We start from the raw sequence: 18,979 nt of genomic DNA on the forward strand, positions 1-18,979 counted from the left end.
GGATTCCGATGATCGTATGCTACTACCGCGCATGAGATCTGAAATCCCATAGCTAGAAGAGCCCCATGGATTTTCAAAGCTAGAAGAGTGAGTCCCATGGATTTTCAAAGCTAGAGGACTCTTATGGATTTTAAAAGCTAGAAGAGTCCCATGAACTCTTCTCCTTTACTAATCACACATTAACATAGCATTTCATAAAAACCAATTTACAATGCAAACATAGCTGCAAAGAACCCCCCATAAACCATAATCCACACATCATGAAATCGATGATTAGTACTCGTTAACAACAAAGAAAACTCAACTCATATTATCTTCCTTTGTTAGGTTGACAGCTATGCCTGAAATCACAAATTTAAAATAAGAACTAGAGGCTATGTGAATCTAATCCAGGACAGTTCTTCAAAACCAAATCCAATACTCAAAGTCTCAAACATCTACAGAGCTCAGTACCAGTGTACGAATTCCCAAATTAAACAAGTTCATCCTTTGTTTATCAACCTGATACTACTAAGTACTAATAGGCCTGTCTGAAATGTAATTGAACAACAAGCTCAATGGTCAATACCAATGGATCGAAGAATATATCAGATTCAAAACCAACTGATCGATCAAGAGAGTAGTACATTATTATAACTGACAAACTTGTTCTTGCAAAGGGATTACGAGTTACAATAACAAAAGACTATCAAAGATTATAAGGAAAACACAAAGGATACAAACTACCAACAATATCATCATCTTCTTCTTTTCAAAGAGATTACTGCAAAATGGTCTGAGAAAATTCTGAAACCATTTCGTCTGAGATATTTTACCTTTTATTTCTTTGATCACTCGGAGCGATTAGCGAACCTCTCAACCTTCTCATCGTTGAGATTGATCCCAACCATGGCTTCTCCAAGCCCACAGCTCACCTCCACAAGCATCTCAGGGTCACTGTAATGAGTCACAGCCTGAACAATGGCACGTGCACGACGAGCTGGGTCACCGCTCTTGAAGATACCAGAACCAACAAAGACACCATCACATCCAAGCTGCATCATGAGAGCTGCATCAGCCGGAGTAGCCACTCCACCGGCGGCGAATTGGACTACAGGAAGACGACCAAGCTGCTTAGTCTGCATCACGAGATCGTACGGAGCGGCTAATTTCTTAGCGAAAGTGAAAACCTCATCATCATCCATGTTTCGCAAAACCCTAATGTCACCATTAACAGACCTCACATGCCTCACAGCTTCAATAATGTTACCGGTTCCAGCTTCACCTTTGGTCCTAATCATCGCCGCACCTTCACGGATCCTCCTCAGAGCCTCGCCGAGATTCCGGCAACCGCAAACGAACGGGATCCGGAAATTATGCTTGTTGATGTGATGATCTTCATCAGCAAGAGTCAAAACCTCGCTCTCATCGATGTAATCGATTCCAATTGCTTCAAGGATCTGAGCTTCAACGAAATGACCAATCCTAGCCTTAGCCATCACCGGAATCGTAACGGCTTGTTTGATTTCTTTAATCATTTGTGGATCGCTCATACGAGCGACGCCTCCTTGAGCGCGGATATCAGCAGGAACACGCTCCAAAGCCATGACGGCGCAAGCACCAGCCTCCTCGGCGATACGAGCTTGCTCGGCGTTGACGACATCCATGATAACACCACCACGGAGCATCTGAGCCAAACCGACCTTCACGGAGAAGGGAGATTTCTTCGCCTCCGTTATCGCACCGTTACCGTACACCGCCACAACGCCGGTTCCTTCCATTATCGGAGATTGAAGAGAAATTTGTGTGGAGAAAATGGAAGAGAGATTTGGGAATGGTGAAGCGATTTCTGGCCGGTCCTCGTTTATCTATGGATCGGCTTTATAGTGAGAGTTTGTGGCGGTGTGAATAAAAGCTAAAATAATAAAATAGATGTTTTTCTCTATTTTTATTAATTAAATAGAAACTCCTTAATTATTGAATTTTTAATTTTTATTTGGGAAAGTGTGGGATTTTGTTGTGATCGGACGGTCAAGATTAAAACACAATTTCGATTTTTCGATTAACACATGTTTAGTGGACTGCATTTTAAGATTTTAGCCAACTAAACTAGAGGTTTTGACAAGAAAAAATGAGTCGTCCGGAATTGGATTATAAAAGTGTTAAATGCATTGTTAATGATGTTTTAAAACGTTTTCACAATTTATTTTTTCTTATTTTAAATAGATTTTAGGGAAAAAATTTTGGAAAAAAATCTTCTGACACAAAGAAATGTAACTGGACCTCATAGAATCCACGACTGTCGCTCTAGTCCGCATTAATTGTTGCATAAAAGACAAGGAGAAAAAATGTTAGCAGAAAATGAATTGCACGCTTTTGGAAAAAATGTTATGGAAAGCATCATTTTCTTCATAACAAACATCTTTATATTTCTTTATCAAACAATTTACAACCAATCGTTTTGGAATGGGATTTTTAAGATACTACATTTGGGAGTAGGAGAAATTCATTTTTATACAATAGTACGTTAAGTTTTATAATCCTAGAAAAAAAAATTTGAAATAAAGGAAAAAATCTCTTAAAAAGAAAATCTAAAAATAGCAGTTTGTGATGATAAAAGTAAATAGAGAAATAGGCGGCTGTGGTTGAAAAGGAAGGCCCGCCTCTCCTTTGCAATCAGTAGATTTGTCCACTCAGCCGACCCTGGCGGCCCAACTTGCTCTTTTGACTACTTCACTGTAACTATACCATTCAGATATTTAAGTATTTGGCAATTCATCGAATTAGTGAATACGTTTTGTTAAGTGGTTGATCGATGATTAAATCAAATAATAAGGGTAAATTCTCAAATAAATGTAGTTTATGGATGACAATCTTAGTGGATGTTGCAAAAATTTTGCTACTAACACCGGTATGTTAATCTTTATACACATCATATATAATTATAAACATTAACAAATGCTATAAATTTAGTGCAATTCGTGTCAATAATTCAAACTCTTTTTTAAGGCAATAATAACTTGAGATTTGTGTAGAAACAACCATATGATATAACTGATGACCATATTTATTTTCTGTATAAAAAAATCGTTACAATACTAAGAAAAATAATAAACGAATAATGTAATTTGATATATATAGACCAAACAAAAAAAATGGTATTAGGAGCAACCAACGCACACAATTAACCCATTCTCATTACATATCAAACACTGAATTCTTGATCCATCACCAGAGATAATCCGGCGACTACCTCTGCATCCATCACACATCAAAAACCTAAAACCATCGCACCGCCGGCAACGTTCATCTCCGGTGATTGGAATGCCCTCAAAGAGAATCTTAAACTTCCCTTGCTCGTGCAGTCCCAACACTCTCTGAGCTCCACCGATACACCTTCCTTTTACGAACAGAACCGGAGGCAACACCTCTGTTTCCGCCGCTGAGATTCGTCGGAGCTCTTCTCTATACTCTCTATGCATCGACACATCTCTCTCGTAGTACTTAACCTTAAAACTATCCAGCAGAAATCGGATCATGTTGCAATCGTCGAACGTTTTTCTGATTCCTCGAAGAGTCGTTGTGTAGAAAACAACGGATTCCTCTCCTCCCGGAGGACACCGTTCCTCGAATTCCAACAACGGATCCATAAGGGTATTTCCGTCTTTTCCAATGTCTTCTTCTCCGATGACTTCTTCCCTGATCGCATTTACAATCTGAAGGGCATTTCCATCATCTTTGTGAAGAACGACGACATTTTCGTCTTTCCGTCTATACTCTACGACGCTAATCACCGGAGGAATGCTATTCCCGTCTTTTCTGATTTCCTCTTCCTCGGGAAAGACGATGTCGTCTTCATCATTGACTCTGGCTTCTCTGGAAAAATCCTTAATCTTCCTAAAGCATAACGCAGCTAATTCAAATGCTTCTAACAGTTTCGGATCGAAAAGTGTGGTCGAATTCAAATCAGGTCTTCTAAATCCAGATCCGAAACTCTTTCTTCCGATTCCTGTATCAGATCCGCATGAAACTGCCAGTTTACTCTCTTTCCGATCACACGGAACTCTCGGAATCTGATTCACCGGAGGCCGTACGTTCTCCTCGTCGCCGACAAAATTTCCAGAAGCTTCTTCTTCTCCTTGTCTCACGTTTTCCAAAAGTTCCGTTACATTTGCAATTTGATTTTCAGACTTTTGAGGGGTTCTCCAGATAGAAGCGGCGGATGTAATCTGAGGAATGTGGTTAGATATCTTTGGAAGAAACTCATCTGCAGCAGAAAGAACCTGGAGAATTCGATCCTGATTCAGATATTCTCCGGCTCTAATTGATTTCAACTTCTTTGCAAACTTCATTCTCGATGACTTCATCTCCCTCCAGTGTATTACTTCACCGGAGATCTATACCAATCAGATCAAAATCGAGAAAACTTCGCTGGGGATAAGAAGATAAATTAGGGTAAAAGAGAAGAAGACGATGAGGGTGATGATGATGGTTCAATTTCAGCCCCAACGGCTAGAAAAAGACGGTAGCTTCTTTTTTTTCGGGGGAAAACAAATGAGAGAGTGATGATCTGCTACGTTTAAGTGTACTAAGGATTCGGATAGTAACCACTCAGCAAGTGCCACGTCTTCAGACGATTTCACTACACACACGCTAAACGCAACGGTCCCTTAAACTCGCAAAGTTGCAACTTCCAAGTGGACCTCAAAAATCAGTCCTCATAAACCGAACCACATTTGAATTACACATTAAACCGGAACCGCTAATCAATTTTTATATGTATGCAAAAAGCAAGCGACGACGTATTGCCAAAACAAGATTTGGCTAACCGATTTGTCAGAGTTAAACAACCAAAACGTTTACAAACTCCATCAAAGAGCATTAAGTCACTGAGTTTTTCTCTCAAGTACATAGACACACAGCTTCAAATTGTACGTTCTTTTCCTTCCTATTTTCTTTCTCCTATGGTTTTAGTTTTCTACAGGAGTCACCAACTTCTTCTTCCAAAAACTTTAATCGCCTGTTCAGCTGCATCTAGCTCAGTGAATCGTCTCTCTACTCGGGATGGAAGACTAGACCGGCACACGCTTGCCCCGGTACTTGTCAAAGAACTACACATCACATAAATAAAAGTGTCAAGTAATCGCATTAGCCAACAATTGGCAGACTATGCAACAGAGTTAATATTAAAGTTAAGGCAAACTGAGAAAAGACCTAGCAACTCAAGATCATCAGAAACAAAGAGAGAATTATCAACTGTAATTTGAAAAGGCAAAACTGGGAGTCATTATGAGTTTTGTATGTGTTGTATTCGAGGTCTAAGAATTTCATGCGAAGTTTGCTATAGTTGTTTGCAATTGGACACATACCGATCTAATATATGGTTGCTGAATAATCCAACCGAGAACGGGTATCTTCTGAGCAAAGACTGCCAAGGTAGGCCAGAAGCCACTGCAAAAGCAAAACGTTTTTAGTATCAGTTTACATTTCCTCAAGCAATACCAGTAAGGAAGAAGAAAATAGCCAAAAGTACCTGAAGAGTACGAAAAAGCCATAGGTCTCCAACATCATTCCCAAGATAGGCCACCCGATGATAACAAAGAAGAAACCGACGCCAAAAGAGATGGTTCCCTAAGTGGATAACATATAAAGCCAAATGAACACACATAGATGACATTAAGGAGAAATATGTAAAAATCCAGCAGAGACTGGCCCAGAGCTATTGATAATGTAGGCAAAGACAGAAACAAACCTTATAATTTTGACGCTTCATGAAGAACTGCATGGTAGACTTGAAGCCAATGGTTAGACTAACCCCCGAGATGAAAAGAATCTGAGAAAATATGAAAAGAAACAAGCTCTCATACTAGTTCTGTACGTGTATGCAATAATAGTGGTCAAAGTATGAAACAAAGATACATGAGATACTTACATTTCCCATGGCAAGTAATCCCTTATCAAAGACAAAGACTATTCCCAAAAACGAGAAGAATACGCCAAATCCTGTCAGGCCTAACCCGATTTCTGTTTCAAATCACATAAGAAACGTTTAAGTATATCCAAGTACAGCAGGAGTAACTTTGTAACCTGGTAATAAGATATACTGAAACTAAACGGGGTTCCCACAACAACATGACATTCAATGATCTACTCACTCGAGAACGTAATAAGTAAAAGAAGAATTAAGTACAACTAAGTAACAGGTATCTCTTCCAATAGCACAAAATATTTATAGAAATCACAATGTGAACTTACTTTTCCGGTCATTCATTTCAAAGGACATCATGGTTCCTGTAATGAGCTGCTTCTACCTTTTGCTGCCATGGTAAAAACATGTTGAAGTCAGCAATTAGGCCATTGAAAGTTGAAATTGTGCCCATGGCTTAGCCATGACTCTGATATATACATACATAGCCCATAGAGATTTAATACTCTCGTATCAGTTTCGGTAACAAATCAATATTTGGCAACATTATATCGATTTGACGTCGACTAGACAGATGCTACATACAGAATCAAACGTATAATCCTAACTATACTTGTACAATAAAAAAGAGTGCATAACCAAACAAATGGACTGCGTACAGAGCGAGAAAAGAGATTCAACGACACTAGAATCGATCTGAGCAGACGAATCGTTGAAATTGAACAGAGGCAAGTGAAAACGAGGATCATAACAAATCTAGAATTAAACCGAAACCGTAATGATGCAGAGTAACTTACAGATCTAAAATAAGGGAAGGAAGAAGGCGGAGAAACCCTAGCACGCAGGCTCCTCGAAGACGATGATAGACCCAGATTGGGTTTAACAAAGAAGAACAGAAAAGAGATGAGAAGTAGAAGAAGAAATTGAGGAAGAAGATGATTGTTTTGTTAATTGATCTTTCGAAGAAACGTTTACAGAGAGAAATGAAGAAATAGGCTTTTAAACGAATAACGAGGCCCATTAGGCCCATTCATTAACTTAATACTACTTAAATTTTCAATTGACTGTCTCAAATTCGAAATATATCAATTTCTACTCTTTTTATGGTAGTCATATGATTTTTTTTTTTTAAGTTATTCAAACTGTCAAATGATTTATATTCTATAAAACGTGATTTATATATTTTCATTGCTTTTCAAAACAAGCAACACTTTTAAGTTTATGATACAGTAGCAATCACTATCAGAGTACAAGCCACATTCCAATGTTCTTAGATTAAAGGTTTGTTCTAAACATAACTAATAAACAAATACTAGATTTTGTCAAAAAAACTAAAAAAACTGTTTAAGAATATGATTCATTTACTTTTATTTGACTTTATTAGTTTTAGCTTACTTCTTACTTGGTAAAATTTGAAATGTATTAAAGTGAAATGTATATGTTTTTTTTATCTTCTATCTTAATTAGATAAACCAATTAATTTGGAAAATTAAATTATCAAGTGACTAGTTTGTTAATTTTCTTGAAAAATAACATTCATAAAACAGAAAAAGGACATGAGACAATTTAATCAGTTTCAGAGAAGAAGAAGAAAAGAAAAATGTAAATGATATTAATACACGCTTATTTGATGTATATTCACTAAGTTACCAACAACTAGCTTTGATTATTTTCGTTTGAAAATCTTAACAAGAGATGCAGATTAATTATCATATACTGAAGAGACAAACAAACTTATTTGTTATTTATTTCTTAAAAATTGCTAGTTGTTTTTTAACAAAAAAATAATTAGTAGTTTAGTTTAGACAAATCTAGTACAAACCTCGACCAAATTTGTACCACATCTTCATCTATGGGTTATATCTATCAATACCTGCAATTAATCTGGTGGAGGTTTGGCACATGCCAACTTCAACATATATCTGAATGATAAAAATGAGTTTGTGAAAAATCATTTAATGGTCAAATGTTTCTAAATCTTCTAGAAGATGAGCTAAGCGATATCATATTCCACGTGAGTGCATCTTAACCTTGTGAGAGACTTTTTGAATCTTTCAGATTGATATTCAACAATGTGATAGTATCTTTGTATGTAGGGAAATTCTGCTGGCCTTAGTACTCTAATATTATTTTGTGATACCCATGACTTTCAGCGTCTGCCAATATCTCCGATGAGCTTGAGAGAAAGGGAAATATTTCCTTGTGCCAAACGTAAAACAGATGTAAAGGTGAAAAATAAGTTCGAATCTAACTCTCTAGCAAAGGTACGAACATAAACTTGTCTACTATTGGCCTGTTAAAGATACAAATGAATTATATGCTTATGAAATTCATTGTTATGTAGGTATACTTTCGAATCAAGTGTGAAAAAGCCCAAGAAGCAAGGCAAACTGCATTGTTAAATCTCTTTGTCTCCATTATAAGTGATAGCGTCTATAATAAGCTAAGGTAAATGTTGAAAGCAAATAGTTTATTTTGTTTTAGTCTAATTTGTACTTATGCTAGCTTGCAACTGCTGGGCACTGAAACTCACAGAGTTTCAAATCTATTTTGCTACTAGGATCGAAGAAAAGCTTGGTTACTTAGTTGAATGTGAAACTCGCTTGATACATGGAGTTGGTTTCTATGTATGCGTTGTTTCTTCAGATTACAATCCTTGTCATTTGGTAAGGCGAATCTACAAGTTCATGAATGGAATTCGCTTGGTAAGTTTGTCTATAATTTCATGAATGTTGTTGGTAAGTTTCTTTAGCTTGGTTCATATTTCACTTATTTGGTCCTATATTTATAGGAAGGTTTGTTTGACAAAATGTTTAAAGATTTCAAAAATGGTGTAAGTTCGAAGTTGCCACATGATAGTGGGAAGACAAAATGGAGTGAGATTGTTCGAGAAAGGTAATGAATTCATCGCTCGAGAATGATTTGAATATTTTTCATAAATTTAGAGTTAACTTCCCTGGATTATATTAGTCAAACTTTGATACTATAGTTTCTATATGCGAAATCATGCAACATGACAATGTTTGAAGTCGCTAACTTATCTATGTTTGATTTATTTTCAGTTGCATATTTGATTTCTACTCCGAAGAAAAGAAGGAGCTAAGCTTGATCACGAAAAATGATTTAATAGAATGGTACAAACGGTATGTTAGACTATCTTCGCCTAAGTGCTGTAGTTTTGTTGTTTCAATTTGGGGATGCAACACCAAAAATGGTCTAGAGAAAGTGAAGATTCTTCGGTTAAGAAGGAAGATGAAAGTAAAGAAGAAGCAGTTTTGGTTAACTCAGAAGATTCCGCTATACCTTGGCAAGTGTTTATCTAGAAAGAGGTAGATCAATGCATTACTTGTAATCAGAGGTTCAGCGAGTCAGGTGAATTCCATAGGTCAAGAGATGAACACATCATTACTTATGCTAGTTGCAAAAAAAATGGAATCCTTTTACAAGCTAATGAGAGTAAGACAGACACTGAACTATGCCGAGGCAAGAAACTATGTGTCATTAAAAAGGCCATGGATTGCCGAGACGGTGGTTACACAGGTACGGCATTTATAAATAAAAGCTCTGGAAATCCGAAATCTTGGATTACAGTAGCAGAGCAACGAATCGATCGAGAGAAGATCGAAAAGGTGAAGATCGAAGCAGCGAGACCTTCATGGCCAACCATATAAGGTTCTCGTTAATCTGAATCAGACAATCAAAATGCAGCAACTCCAAGACCATTTTTTAATTCTTCATCCAAGTTCATCTTGTTGCACAAGTAAGGATACGACAAATCAACTACTTTGCTTGCAAAACGAGACTTGTTTTGATGGGCCCAATAATAACATCACCTATCTTTGATTTATTTTACATGACAAAAAATCCGACGAAATCCTCATGGATACTTGAATGCATGTAATGGCATCATTAGTGTTTCGTGTGTACAAATGCTTCTTGCTCTTAAGCGTATATGTACATGATGATAAGTGAGTCTAAGTGTTGCAACTACAAAACAAAGAGGTATAGATGAAACTGGCAGCTGCACAAGTAAGCAAAGCTGAACGGAGATTTGGCAAGGCAGAGGATTTTGTCTTCTTTGTGATTACAAACTAGCTATCTCATGGAAGCATAACAAATTATGCATGCTATTTTATTCATGTTTCTAAGTTGAATAGCACAAGTAGATAGATCAAGTTGGAGAATGCTCTTTGAGAAATGTCTTAGCAATAATAGAGTGAGACAAAGATAAGAAATAAAAGGATTGTTAAGTCATACTTAAGCTAAGCATAGCAGGTTTAAGTTACATATCTTGAAGAACAAGGGGAGACAAAGATTTCTCAAGGGAAAATCTCATTACATAAAAAAATAAAATAAAAGGTTTCAAGTCTTAATAAAGCATTGCAAGTTTTTTTTAGGTGATGGTGGCTTCACGAGCATCTTCTTCTTCTTCTTCATTTTAAAAGCTTTGTGCTTGTGGAGGAATCGCATCTTTGAACTTGATTGAAACTGCTTAGCTACGCTGAGTCAGGTGAAAAACACTAACACATATGAGCAACAACCTCGTCGCTAATTCAAAGCCGATCGAGAGGTAAAATGAATTGAATACCTTGTCGAAGAGTCACTAACATCAGGTGACAACAACTTTTCCTGTGACTCAGTAACATCAGGCGACAACTTTTCCTGTTATGTATAAACAACAATTTGTAAGAATCAATCAATAAGCCTAGACGGAAATTTCAATTGCAAAGGTACAATGGAAAATAACCTCAAAATCATAGCGGCGGGCGAAACGCGGATTTGTAGTATAACTTCGCACTTGAAGTCTGGAAACGCAGATATGAATTTGAGAGCAAAAAGAGGCTCTGTATGCGTGATGGGCATAAATTCTACCCATTATTGCTCTCCGTGCCGCCTCCTTTTCCTAGGTGTTCATATATACAAGTGCCTGATGGGTTTTCCAGCTCCTGATCTGGCCCATACTATTGGGCCTATACTAGATAGAACGAGGTTTTTTAGATAATTGTTTTCAAATGTTCTTACTCTTTAGACCTCCTGCTTGATCTCGGGTCGGGAAGAAGCAAGCAAACCCTTTCAAGTTGTTGACTTTACTATTGCCAATTTCTTGAGAGATTTGCCAATTATCCTTTTTAAAATCTTACACCACGATGGAAATATGCCATGTCCTTAGAAGATTTGGTAAGGCAGAACATTTGTACATTTTATTCGTGTTATCAAGGAGAGAAATGTCTAGGCTCTAGCTATGTTAGAACGGGACAAAGATATGTTGCAAATCAATAACATAAAAATGTTTTAAGTCATAGTAAAGCATAGCATGACATATCTTGTAGAACAAGGGGAGAAAGAGAAAGCGTCGGACAGATCTCTCTTGAGAAATCTCATTACATATAAAAAAAAAAAAGGTAAAAAAGGTTTTAACTCATAATTATAAAGCATCGCAAGTTTTTTTTCTTCTAAAAAGGAGTAAAGAACCTAAGGTTATAGTGGGTGGCTTCACGAGCATCTTCTTCTTCTTCTTTTTAAAAGCTTTGTGCTTGTGGAGTAATCACATCTTTGAACTTGATTGAAACTGCTTAGCTACGCTGAGTCAGGTGAAAAACACTAACACATATGAGCAACAACCTCGTCGCTAATTCAAAGTCGATCGAGAGATAAAATGAATTGAATACCACCATGATTGAATGAATATTGGAAAATTTCAGAAAATGATTAAAAACGTGAAAATTCGCAAGTTCTATACATGGTCAGACATATTTGTTGTTACACAAACAAGAAATTACGCTGCAAACCAGACGCTAAACAGTTATCGAATCGGAAAAATAAAATTTCAACCGGGTTCAATGAAATATGGTTACAAGTACAACGAAGCGGAAACTCCGGAATCCATATCATTTCATATACAGACAGCAGTAACACAGACGCCAGAACCTTCTTGCTTTTCTCCGTCCCACACTTGTCTTTTACATTTATACAACGGATATGGTAATGCGAGGAAACAGAAACAGCAAGCAACGTTGCATTGTGTGTTATTCATTCTCTCTGTTAGACATTGAAGATCTTCTTGACCTTCCTGATCTTCTTACGGCATACCGGACAAAAACCCGAAGTTTCAGCTATCCTGTGTATTGTACATCCAATTTTTGAAGTCATCATTAATGTTCATTCTTGTGTCATGAAAAGATCCCATTCAAAAATGACACAACTAAAATAATGAAAAGATCGAACATGTTATTTTCTTACCGTGTCCCGCACTGGAAGCAAGCAACGCAGTGTCCACAAGAGAGGAAGAAACAGTCTCTAGGCGCATCATAGCAAATTGCACATAGATATCTTGTACTACTGTGGCCTTCACCATGTGCACCTTCCAATTCCTCTGTACTCGTCAAAATAGAACTGTAGGACGAGCACCAGCTTGAGTTATCATCGTCTTTTCCCGGAATTAGAGGAGCTACATCATCATTTTCATCAACGGTTTCATCTTCAGTGACTGGTTGTCGTTTATTGAAGAGACTCGAGACAATTAACAAGAGTGCTGTCACTACACCTGTGATAATAAGCCCAGGGGAAGAGCAAAAGTTTATGATAAAGTCTTAAACGGAAAAAATTCGGTTTATATGCCTCATGTTATATAATAAAAAGAACATTACCCATGCAAACTATGTATGCAATCCACCTTGGTTCATATGAGAGTTTTGCGCAGAACTCATTCTTAGAATTGTTCTGAACAACAAGAAAAGAGTTGGATCCAAACTGGTTCGTAAGTTTTATTCTCGAATATACATAACAATGTGAACTATTTTGTATTGCTCTATGAATAGCTTGTTAAGAAGAATAAAATGGAAAGACAAGAAATAGGGTACATACCAGCTTTGGACCTGGTGAGGTTAGTACAGCAGCATTAGTTCCAAATAATGGAACACTTAGAGTGCACTTGTCGTTAGGGAAAGAGCAATTGTAATAAGCATTTGTAGTATCATACAATACCCCCTCAACTTGAATGTCAATCGTCGCCTGAACATAGATATTGTGTGAGAATGGTGTATAATCAGACAAAAAGAGCGCTACTTGGGATTAGAAAGGGGCAATATACTGCAGTAAAACTTTTCAAAAAGTTACCCTAAGAGTTTAAGTTTTAACATATATCATCATAAGCTGCTTCAGCATTTACCTTCACTTCATTCAGGTATACGTTGCCTACTGCAACATAATAACTCGACGACTTAGTTATGTCCTGCTCAATATAACCACTATCTGTCACAAATAAAATAAGTAGGGCGTGAGTGAACACATAAATATTCAGAATAAAAATCCATCATGTTAAAAACCTTGGACACTTGCCAGAGATTATATGCCACGACAGTGTAGTGTCTGGACGCGTCGGATCTTGTACCCACTCAGAGAGCCCATCCACACCTTCAATTATAAACGCATAAAAAAGCTGAATTACAAAACAACTATTCTTTCTTAACAGCCTGTGAATACCAGAATATGATGAAATCTCAACATCAAATCAGGGGAGGGATCAGACTGGCATAATGAACATTCTTTTGCAAAACATCTTCTCATTCATATGGTTATTAAAGACAGAAAACAACAATGAAGGTGACCGTTCCAGCAATTTGTCTCAGTGGATACTAAAACATCACCAAACTAAAGATTTGGCGAATAAACTCTTGTGATGAAGATGATAATTTAAGTGGCCACTATGAAGCATCTATCTAAATTACTAAACTAATTATAATTAAAAAAGGATTCTTCTCTAGCATACCTTGGGCTATCACAAGGTATAAGGAAGAACCCACAGATTCAACGTTGTATGAAACTTTTACGCGTGACCCCTTGTTCAAATACTGTATCCAATACTGCAAAATGTAGCAAAACAAAAAGTATCAGTCCCCGTTTCAATAGCCATTTCTAGATAACACAAGTAAAGAGCTAACCTTGTAAGAATCATTAGGCACAGCTAGATAGTGAACTTCGGACCATTTAGTCAGAACATCAAGCTGTGGGGCTTGGTTCAATCCATACAGTATCAAACCAGATCCCTTGTTCCCTAATTCTTCCACCTTGAGAAAATCGGCAAAGATAGAAACTTTGATATCAGAAGGTTCAACAATGGTGGATTCTAAATGCATGAGAGGAGAGAACATACAATGACATTTTGGACGAACACTGAAGTTGGCTTAATAAGAAACGAAGAGTTTGGTCCCAACCAGACATTCGTTGTTCCATAAAGCCCCAGAATCAAAGTCATCGACACTGATTTAAAATTCAACGACGACAAGACATATATCAACAACAAGAACAACAAAAATAAAGCATAGATTGAAAAATACGAACTTACCAAAGATACAGAAGGTAGCAACGACGACAACGCAAGACCAAGGGTCTTCAGAAGTGGAATTGTTCCTGACGTTCTCAGATGCAACAACGCTTCCATGGCGATAATCGTACTCAGAACGATTCCACGGTGGACGATCACGATGATCAAAACCGGAATCGTTGCCGTGATGTTCAAAGCGATGAAAGCCGGTTTCTTCACGGGTCACAGGCGGAGAAGAAGAAGAAGATGGGAGAGAATCCGGTAGAGACATGTTGTCGCGAATCGATGAGAGGAATGAAGAAATTGAAGAGATAAAGGTAAAACCCTAACCTTAGGTTTGGGGTTAATGTTGTTGAGGAACGAAGGATGATTTGAACGACGGGTCGGCTTCTTCTCTTTCTTCATCGTCACGTTGAACGGTGGATTCACAAAACTTGGAGAGAGACGACGACTTTGGAAAAAGTAAAACATTTATTTTCTTATCTTAATAGAAATTTAAAGATAAAAAACATTTTCGAAGAATCTCTTTTTGGTTTGGAGTTAGGACAGGCTGGTCTGGTCTCGTTTTACGCAATTACTGTAACACCCTCATTCCCATCTGTCATCAGCTACGGTATATTCGTAAATATGACATTTAAGTGAGGGCTTATCCGTAAATAACCGAAGCGAGTCACATACCTGGACGCAGTCTTCGTTTCTCATTCCAGTCTGGTTTTCGACATACGGAAAAAAAAAACCAGATCTACAAAAATAAATAATCCCCAAATTGAATTTCAAATTTCGAAGCTTCAAGAAACCCTAATTTTTCTCAATCTAAGCTGAGGTTTGGGATCTCGTACATTGCACGCGATGGGAGATTTCAATCTCGCTCTCGTGATTGTTGCGATCGTAGTTTGCGTCATTGTTTTCATCTCCAGTATCTACCTCCTCGTCAACTATCAGCATCCAGATGATGCAAACCAGGCTTATTTCCCCAAATTCGTTGTTGTTTTTGGTTTATCCATTGCTATGATCTCTATTCTCATGTTACCGGCGGATGTGGCTAACCGGCATGCTTGTCGACATTCGATTTACAACGGCGCTTGTAATCTCACCTTACCTATGAAGGATCTTTGGCTTGCCGTTTACATTGTTGACGCTGTGCTTGTCTTCTTCATCATCCCCTTCGCTATGTTTTTCTATGAAGGCGACCAGGACAAGTTTGTTTCTCCACGATTTTTTTTTTTTTTTTTTTGAGTTATTATTAGTTGGTAATGTAAAGTTGTTGATGTTGTGGGCTTGTGTTTTTTACTGCAGGGCTCTTGGGAAGAGGATAAAGAGTGCTTTGATTTGGGTGGTTACTACAGCTGTTGTTTGTGCTCTGGTTCTTGGAATTTTATACGGTTAGTTGTTACTGTTTGGTTTCTTTTGTAGATTTTGAGCTTCATTTTCTTCCTGGTTTGAGGAAAATTACTGAGATTATGTTGGAGTGGTGATTGAACCAATAGTGGGATTGTGAAAAGGGTGGTCTTCTGATGTTCTTCTTATTTGCATTAGTGATTTATAATGTAATTCTACAAATGTATTAGGAGTCATTGGGAAGGTGGACTTCTCTGTAAGGCACTTGTCTTCTGCCACGACTACTTTCCCTACTTCATGGCAGTTTTCAAATAATCAACCTTGCATTGGTAACACTGCTCGTCAGGTAATACTTTAAATTTTCTTGCATTCTTGTTATGAGTTTTTCTTTCGTTAGTCTCTATGCAAAATATATTTCAGTATGTAAAATATCTTCTCTTCTCCTTGGTATATTGATCGGCAGTGCTCAGCATATACAGCTAATGCTGCGTCTGAAAAGACATGGTCCATGCGTACTACGTTTCCAGAATATGTTGTTGCTCTTGCTACAATCGTTGGGTCAGTGCTCTTCACGGTATGTACATCTCTCTATTAGGTGTTTTGTGTTAAAAGTTTCACCTCATTGTCTTGGAAGGCATATAATCTTTCTCATATTAAGGCTTGGTTGTGTTCTCTTGCAGTTAAAAGACTTTTGGTAGCTGTGATTTTTTGCTTTCCTCTAAAGATTCTGAGAAACTCTTTTATCTCAAATGTTGTAGATATTTGGTGGTGTTGGTATTGCTTGCCTACCCTTGGGCCTTATCACTGCATTCATCAGGCGACCAAAGGCTGTTATCACTCGGTCACAGTATATAAAGGTTCATTTGTGCTGGTTATTGTTGTCTACTTGTCTTCATGCAAAGCTTTTCTAAAGAATACATGTACACTTCGGGTAGTTGGCAGTGTTAGTGGCCTGACAAGTCATCTAATTGTTTTTCAGGAAGCAACTGAACTAGGTAAAAAGGCAAGAGATCTAAAGAAAGCAGCTGATGCACTTCACCAGGAAGAACGAAGTGGTGCTAAGGGAAGGAAGTGGAGGAAAAATGTGAAAGCAGTTGAAAAGGTACACCATCATATCTAAGGGTTTGGGGTCTTATTTCAAATCTGTTCCATGTCTACAAAGGTGGCTGATACCTCTGTTGATATTGGTTGCTGATGTGTAGTGGCGCTTTTGGCCGTAGGGGCAGTTACTTAGGTGATCATTCATAGTAAAAAGCTCGCCAAAAAGTAGAAACCAGTTCTGCTATAGGCCCACTAATATTGGCAGCTTGATGCATATCTGATTGTAGATTTGAAGTCTTAACTACTCTTAATTGGATTTCATTGCTTTCATGTATCCTGTAGGAGTTGCTCCAATTGGAAGAAGATGTGAACCTCTTAGAAGAGATGTATCCGCAAGGAGAGCAGGTAAAGATGACTATACCTCAGTATTTTATCTATCTAAAGAATTCTGTAATCCAATATTTGCCTTGCCTCGTCCATTTTCCAGGCAGAGACTGCTTGGGCCTTCACTGTCCTGGGATACTTGGCCAAGTTTGTTCTTGGAATCTTAGGGTTTGTATTTTACTTAATCTTCTTAGTACTTTGATGTTTTCACTCTATTAGTCCTCGGTTAAGCTCTTATTAAATAATTTCTTTTTTTGCTTGTTGAAGATTAATTGTTTCTGTGGCTTGGATTGCTCACATCATCATATATCTACTTGTTGACCCTCCCCTCTCTCCTTTTCTGAATGAAGTTTTCATCAAACTGGATGACGTCTGGGGTAACTTCATTTTCTGATCTTGTTATGCTACTCTATACCTTGTTCCTTTTGTGTCTGACCTGGCTCTGTGTTCATACATGTGACATTTTCTTGTTCACTAGGTCTTCTTGGCACAGCTGCCTTTGCTTTCTTCTGTTTCTATCTCCTACTTGCTGTTATTGCTGGGGCAATGATGCTTGGTTTGAAGCTGGTCTTCATTACCATTCATCCAATGAAGTAATTCATCTTGTAGTTTTGAAATGTTTTTTGCTATTTCAGAGATCTTTCTGTTTTCTTCTGGTTTCTCATAAGCCTAATTAACTTGTTTCAGATGGGGAGCCACTCTTATGAACTCTTTTCTCTTTAATGTCGGTCTCATTCTCCTCTGTTCTATCAGGTAGGCTTCTTAGTTCTCATATTTCCCGTCAGCTGATAGCATCAAAAGTATGTATTAACTTTTATTCTTACAATCGACTATTGTGGCTCACTGAAATTCCAGTGTGATTCAATTCTGCGCCACTGCATTTGGATATTATGCTCAAGCCACCGCCGCTCAGGAGATATTTGGCCACACTTTGCAGTCCCTTCGCGGTATTAAGTACCTCTACAAGTAAGTAATATCGGGTTTTTGCAAATAAAGGTCTCACTTGTGTACATAAGACTGATGATAATCTTCCCTTTCTTATCGGTATCTTTCAGGTACAATGTGTTCCAGATCGGGTTTGTTGTCCTCGCTGGATTGACCTTTTTATATTACATTGCCTTTGTAAGTCCCTTAAATCCTCTCGGTTTTCTGTTCCATTATATAGTTCTGTGTCATTAGTCAGAGATCTTTAAACTCATGCTTTTGGTGGGTATTTTTTGGCAGGGATGGAGAAGAAAAAAGCCGAGCGGCAGATTCCAGCTCTCTACCTAATGTAAATCTCTTCTTTTGATTTTATCGTTTATGTTTCCTCGTCTCTGGGATCGATCGCGTGCCACTGAGGATTGCTGTGTCCACAATTATACCGAGATTGGTCTCATGATCTGTGCAAGTGGTCTTATATCATAAGAACAAGCACCTGCCCAAAAAGCTTCTCTTTCTTCTGCTTCTCTTTGCTGCTGAGGTTTGTTTTCATTTCACTTGAATGTAAAATTATTCTTCTTTTTCTCTTATCTTTTCTCCTGTATCTATTGCTTTATTTTTGTTTGATTAATTACAAGAAAGATCTCTTTGTCGCCGTCTTCTCATGGCCTATTGAATGATTTCGAATACTTTCTTGTAACCATTACTTGGTTGAGAGTTTAGACTGTCAGAACAAATTCAGGTTTTGGAGTTATTTGTGTGTATAGTGTGATGACAAGAGACTTCATACCATTGTTGCATTTCTATTATGTGGGAAACCAAAATTTCTCCTTGTTATGGACCAATCTCAAATTCTCAATGGTACTTTGACTAGAGTTTTGATTTTAGCCGTTCGGTTTTTTTTTTGGTTCGGCAAAATCGTTCGTTTGGTTCGAGAAGTCTCTTCAAACTTGAAAACCTACAGTACTTTTGTTTGTGCGGTTAGATTGGCAATTGTTTGATTCGGTTCACGCTTAATGCGGCCGGTTTAGATAAAAATACAAAACAAAATATAGTTTAATTAACAA

General features: G+C 37.6%; 7 protein-coding genes across 9 annotated transcripts; 2 read left to right on the plus strand and 5 right to left on the minus strand.

Moving 5' to 3' along the window:
* Positions 1-143: 143 nt before the first annotated feature.
* On the minus strand, positions 144-1,918 carry RSR4 (Aldolase-type TIM barrel family protein). 2 transcript variants are annotated; one of them, NM_001342589.1, is made up of 2 exons: positions 816-1,918; positions 144-341 (listed from the first exon to the last, which is right to left on the minus strand). In NM_001342589.1, the coding sequence occupies exon 1, from the start codon at positions 1,758-1,760 to the stop codon at positions 831-833; it is 930 nt and encodes a 309-aa protein (NP_001331465.1). In that variant the 5' UTR covers positions 1,761-1,918; the 3' UTR covers positions 144-341; positions 816-830. The 2 variants fall into 2 exon arrangements, with proteins under 2 accessions (NP_001331465.1, NP_195761.1); NM_120219.2 differs by having other exon boundaries at positions 144-1,918.
* Positions 1,919-3,033: 1,115 nt separating this feature from the next.
* AT5G01420 (Glutaredoxin family protein) lies at positions 3,034-4,524 on the minus strand. Its single transcript, NM_120220.3, has one exon. It carries the CDS (start codon positions 4,344-4,346, stop codon positions 3,141-3,143), a length of 1,206 nt encoding a protein of 401 aa, NP_195762.1. The 5' UTR covers positions 4,347-4,524; the 3' UTR covers positions 3,034-3,140.
* A 118-nt stretch (positions 4,525-4,642) lies between these two features.
* On the minus strand, positions 4,643-6,909 carry AT5G01430 (Got1/Sft2-like vescicle transport protein family). Of its 2 annotated transcripts, none has more exons than NM_120221.4 (7): positions 6,703-6,909; positions 6,235-6,296; positions 5,912-6,003; positions 5,732-5,812; positions 5,513-5,610; positions 5,349-5,430; positions 4,643-5,090 (listed from the first exon to the last, which is right to left on the minus strand). In NM_120221.4, exons 2-7 carry the CDS (start codon positions 6,263-6,265, stop codon positions 5,052-5,054), a joined length of 423 nt encoding a protein of 140 aa, NP_195763.1. In that variant the 5' UTR covers positions 6,266-6,296; positions 6,703-6,909; the 3' UTR covers positions 4,643-5,051. The 2 variants fall into 2 exon arrangements, with proteins under 2 accessions (NP_195763.1, NP_001190200.1); NM_001203271.1 differs by having other exon boundaries at positions 4,702-5,090; positions 6,235-6,290; positions 6,703-6,878.
* Positions 6,910-8,076: 1,167 nt separating this feature from the next.
* Positions 8,077-9,576, plus strand: AT5G01440 (uncharacterized protein; the record flags this gene model as incomplete). Its single annotated transcript, NM_120222.2, has 7 exons — positions 8,077-8,169; positions 8,250-8,353; positions 8,466-8,610; positions 8,697-8,800; positions 8,968-9,177; positions 9,262-9,445; positions 9,503-9,576. The coding sequence occupies 7 exons, from the start codon at positions 8,077-8,079 to the stop codon at positions 9,536-9,538; spliced, it is 876 nt and encodes a 291-aa protein (NP_195764.2). The 3' UTR covers positions 9,539-9,576.
* Positions 9,577-10,075: 499 nt separating this feature from the next.
* Positions 10,076-10,836, minus strand: AT5G01445 (uncharacterized protein). The gene is made up of 3 exons (NM_001085050.2): positions 10,653-10,836; positions 10,494-10,567; positions 10,076-10,406 (listed from the first exon to the last, which is right to left on the minus strand). Exons 1-3 carry the CDS (start codon positions 10,779-10,781, stop codon positions 10,268-10,270), a joined length of 342 nt encoding a protein of 113 aa, NP_001078519.1. The 5' UTR covers positions 10,782-10,836; the 3' UTR covers positions 10,076-10,267.
* Positions 10,837-11,582: 746 nt separating this feature from the next.
* APD2 (RING/U-box superfamily protein) lies at positions 11,583-14,716 on the minus strand. The gene is made up of 10 exons (NM_120223.5): positions 14,250-14,716; positions 14,058-14,164; positions 13,846-13,971; positions 13,674-13,767; positions 13,244-13,318; positions 13,074-13,156; positions 12,770-12,916; positions 12,553-12,625; positions 12,146-12,449; positions 11,583-12,023 (listed from the first exon to the last, which is right to left on the minus strand). Exons 1-10 carry the CDS (start codon positions 14,497-14,499, stop codon positions 11,948-11,950), a joined length of 1,335 nt encoding a protein of 444 aa, NP_195765.3. The 5' UTR covers positions 14,500-14,716; the 3' UTR covers positions 11,583-11,947.
* Positions 14,717-14,908: 192 nt separating this feature from the next.
* Positions 14,909-18,916, plus strand: AT5G01460 (LMBR1-like membrane protein). The gene is made up of 14 exons (NM_120224.4): positions 14,909-15,427; positions 15,525-15,610; positions 15,797-15,912; positions 16,030-16,140; positions 16,325-16,423; positions 16,546-16,668; positions 16,950-17,012; positions 17,095-17,159; positions 17,259-17,368; positions 17,470-17,584; positions 17,679-17,744; positions 17,847-17,957; positions 18,047-18,113; positions 18,216-18,916. Exons 1-14 carry the CDS (start codon positions 15,078-15,080, stop codon positions 18,261-18,263), a joined length of 1,530 nt encoding a protein of 509 aa, NP_195766.1. The 5' UTR covers positions 14,909-15,077; the 3' UTR covers positions 18,264-18,916.
* Positions 18,917-18,979: the final 63 nt, after the last annotated feature.

This window comes from Arabidopsis thaliana, chromosome 5 (genome assembly GCF_000001735.4).
Source record: "Arabidopsis thaliana chromosome 5, partial sequence".
Classification (NCBI taxonomy): domain Eukaryota; kingdom Viridiplantae; phylum Streptophyta; class Magnoliopsida; order Brassicales; family Brassicaceae; genus Arabidopsis; species Arabidopsis thaliana.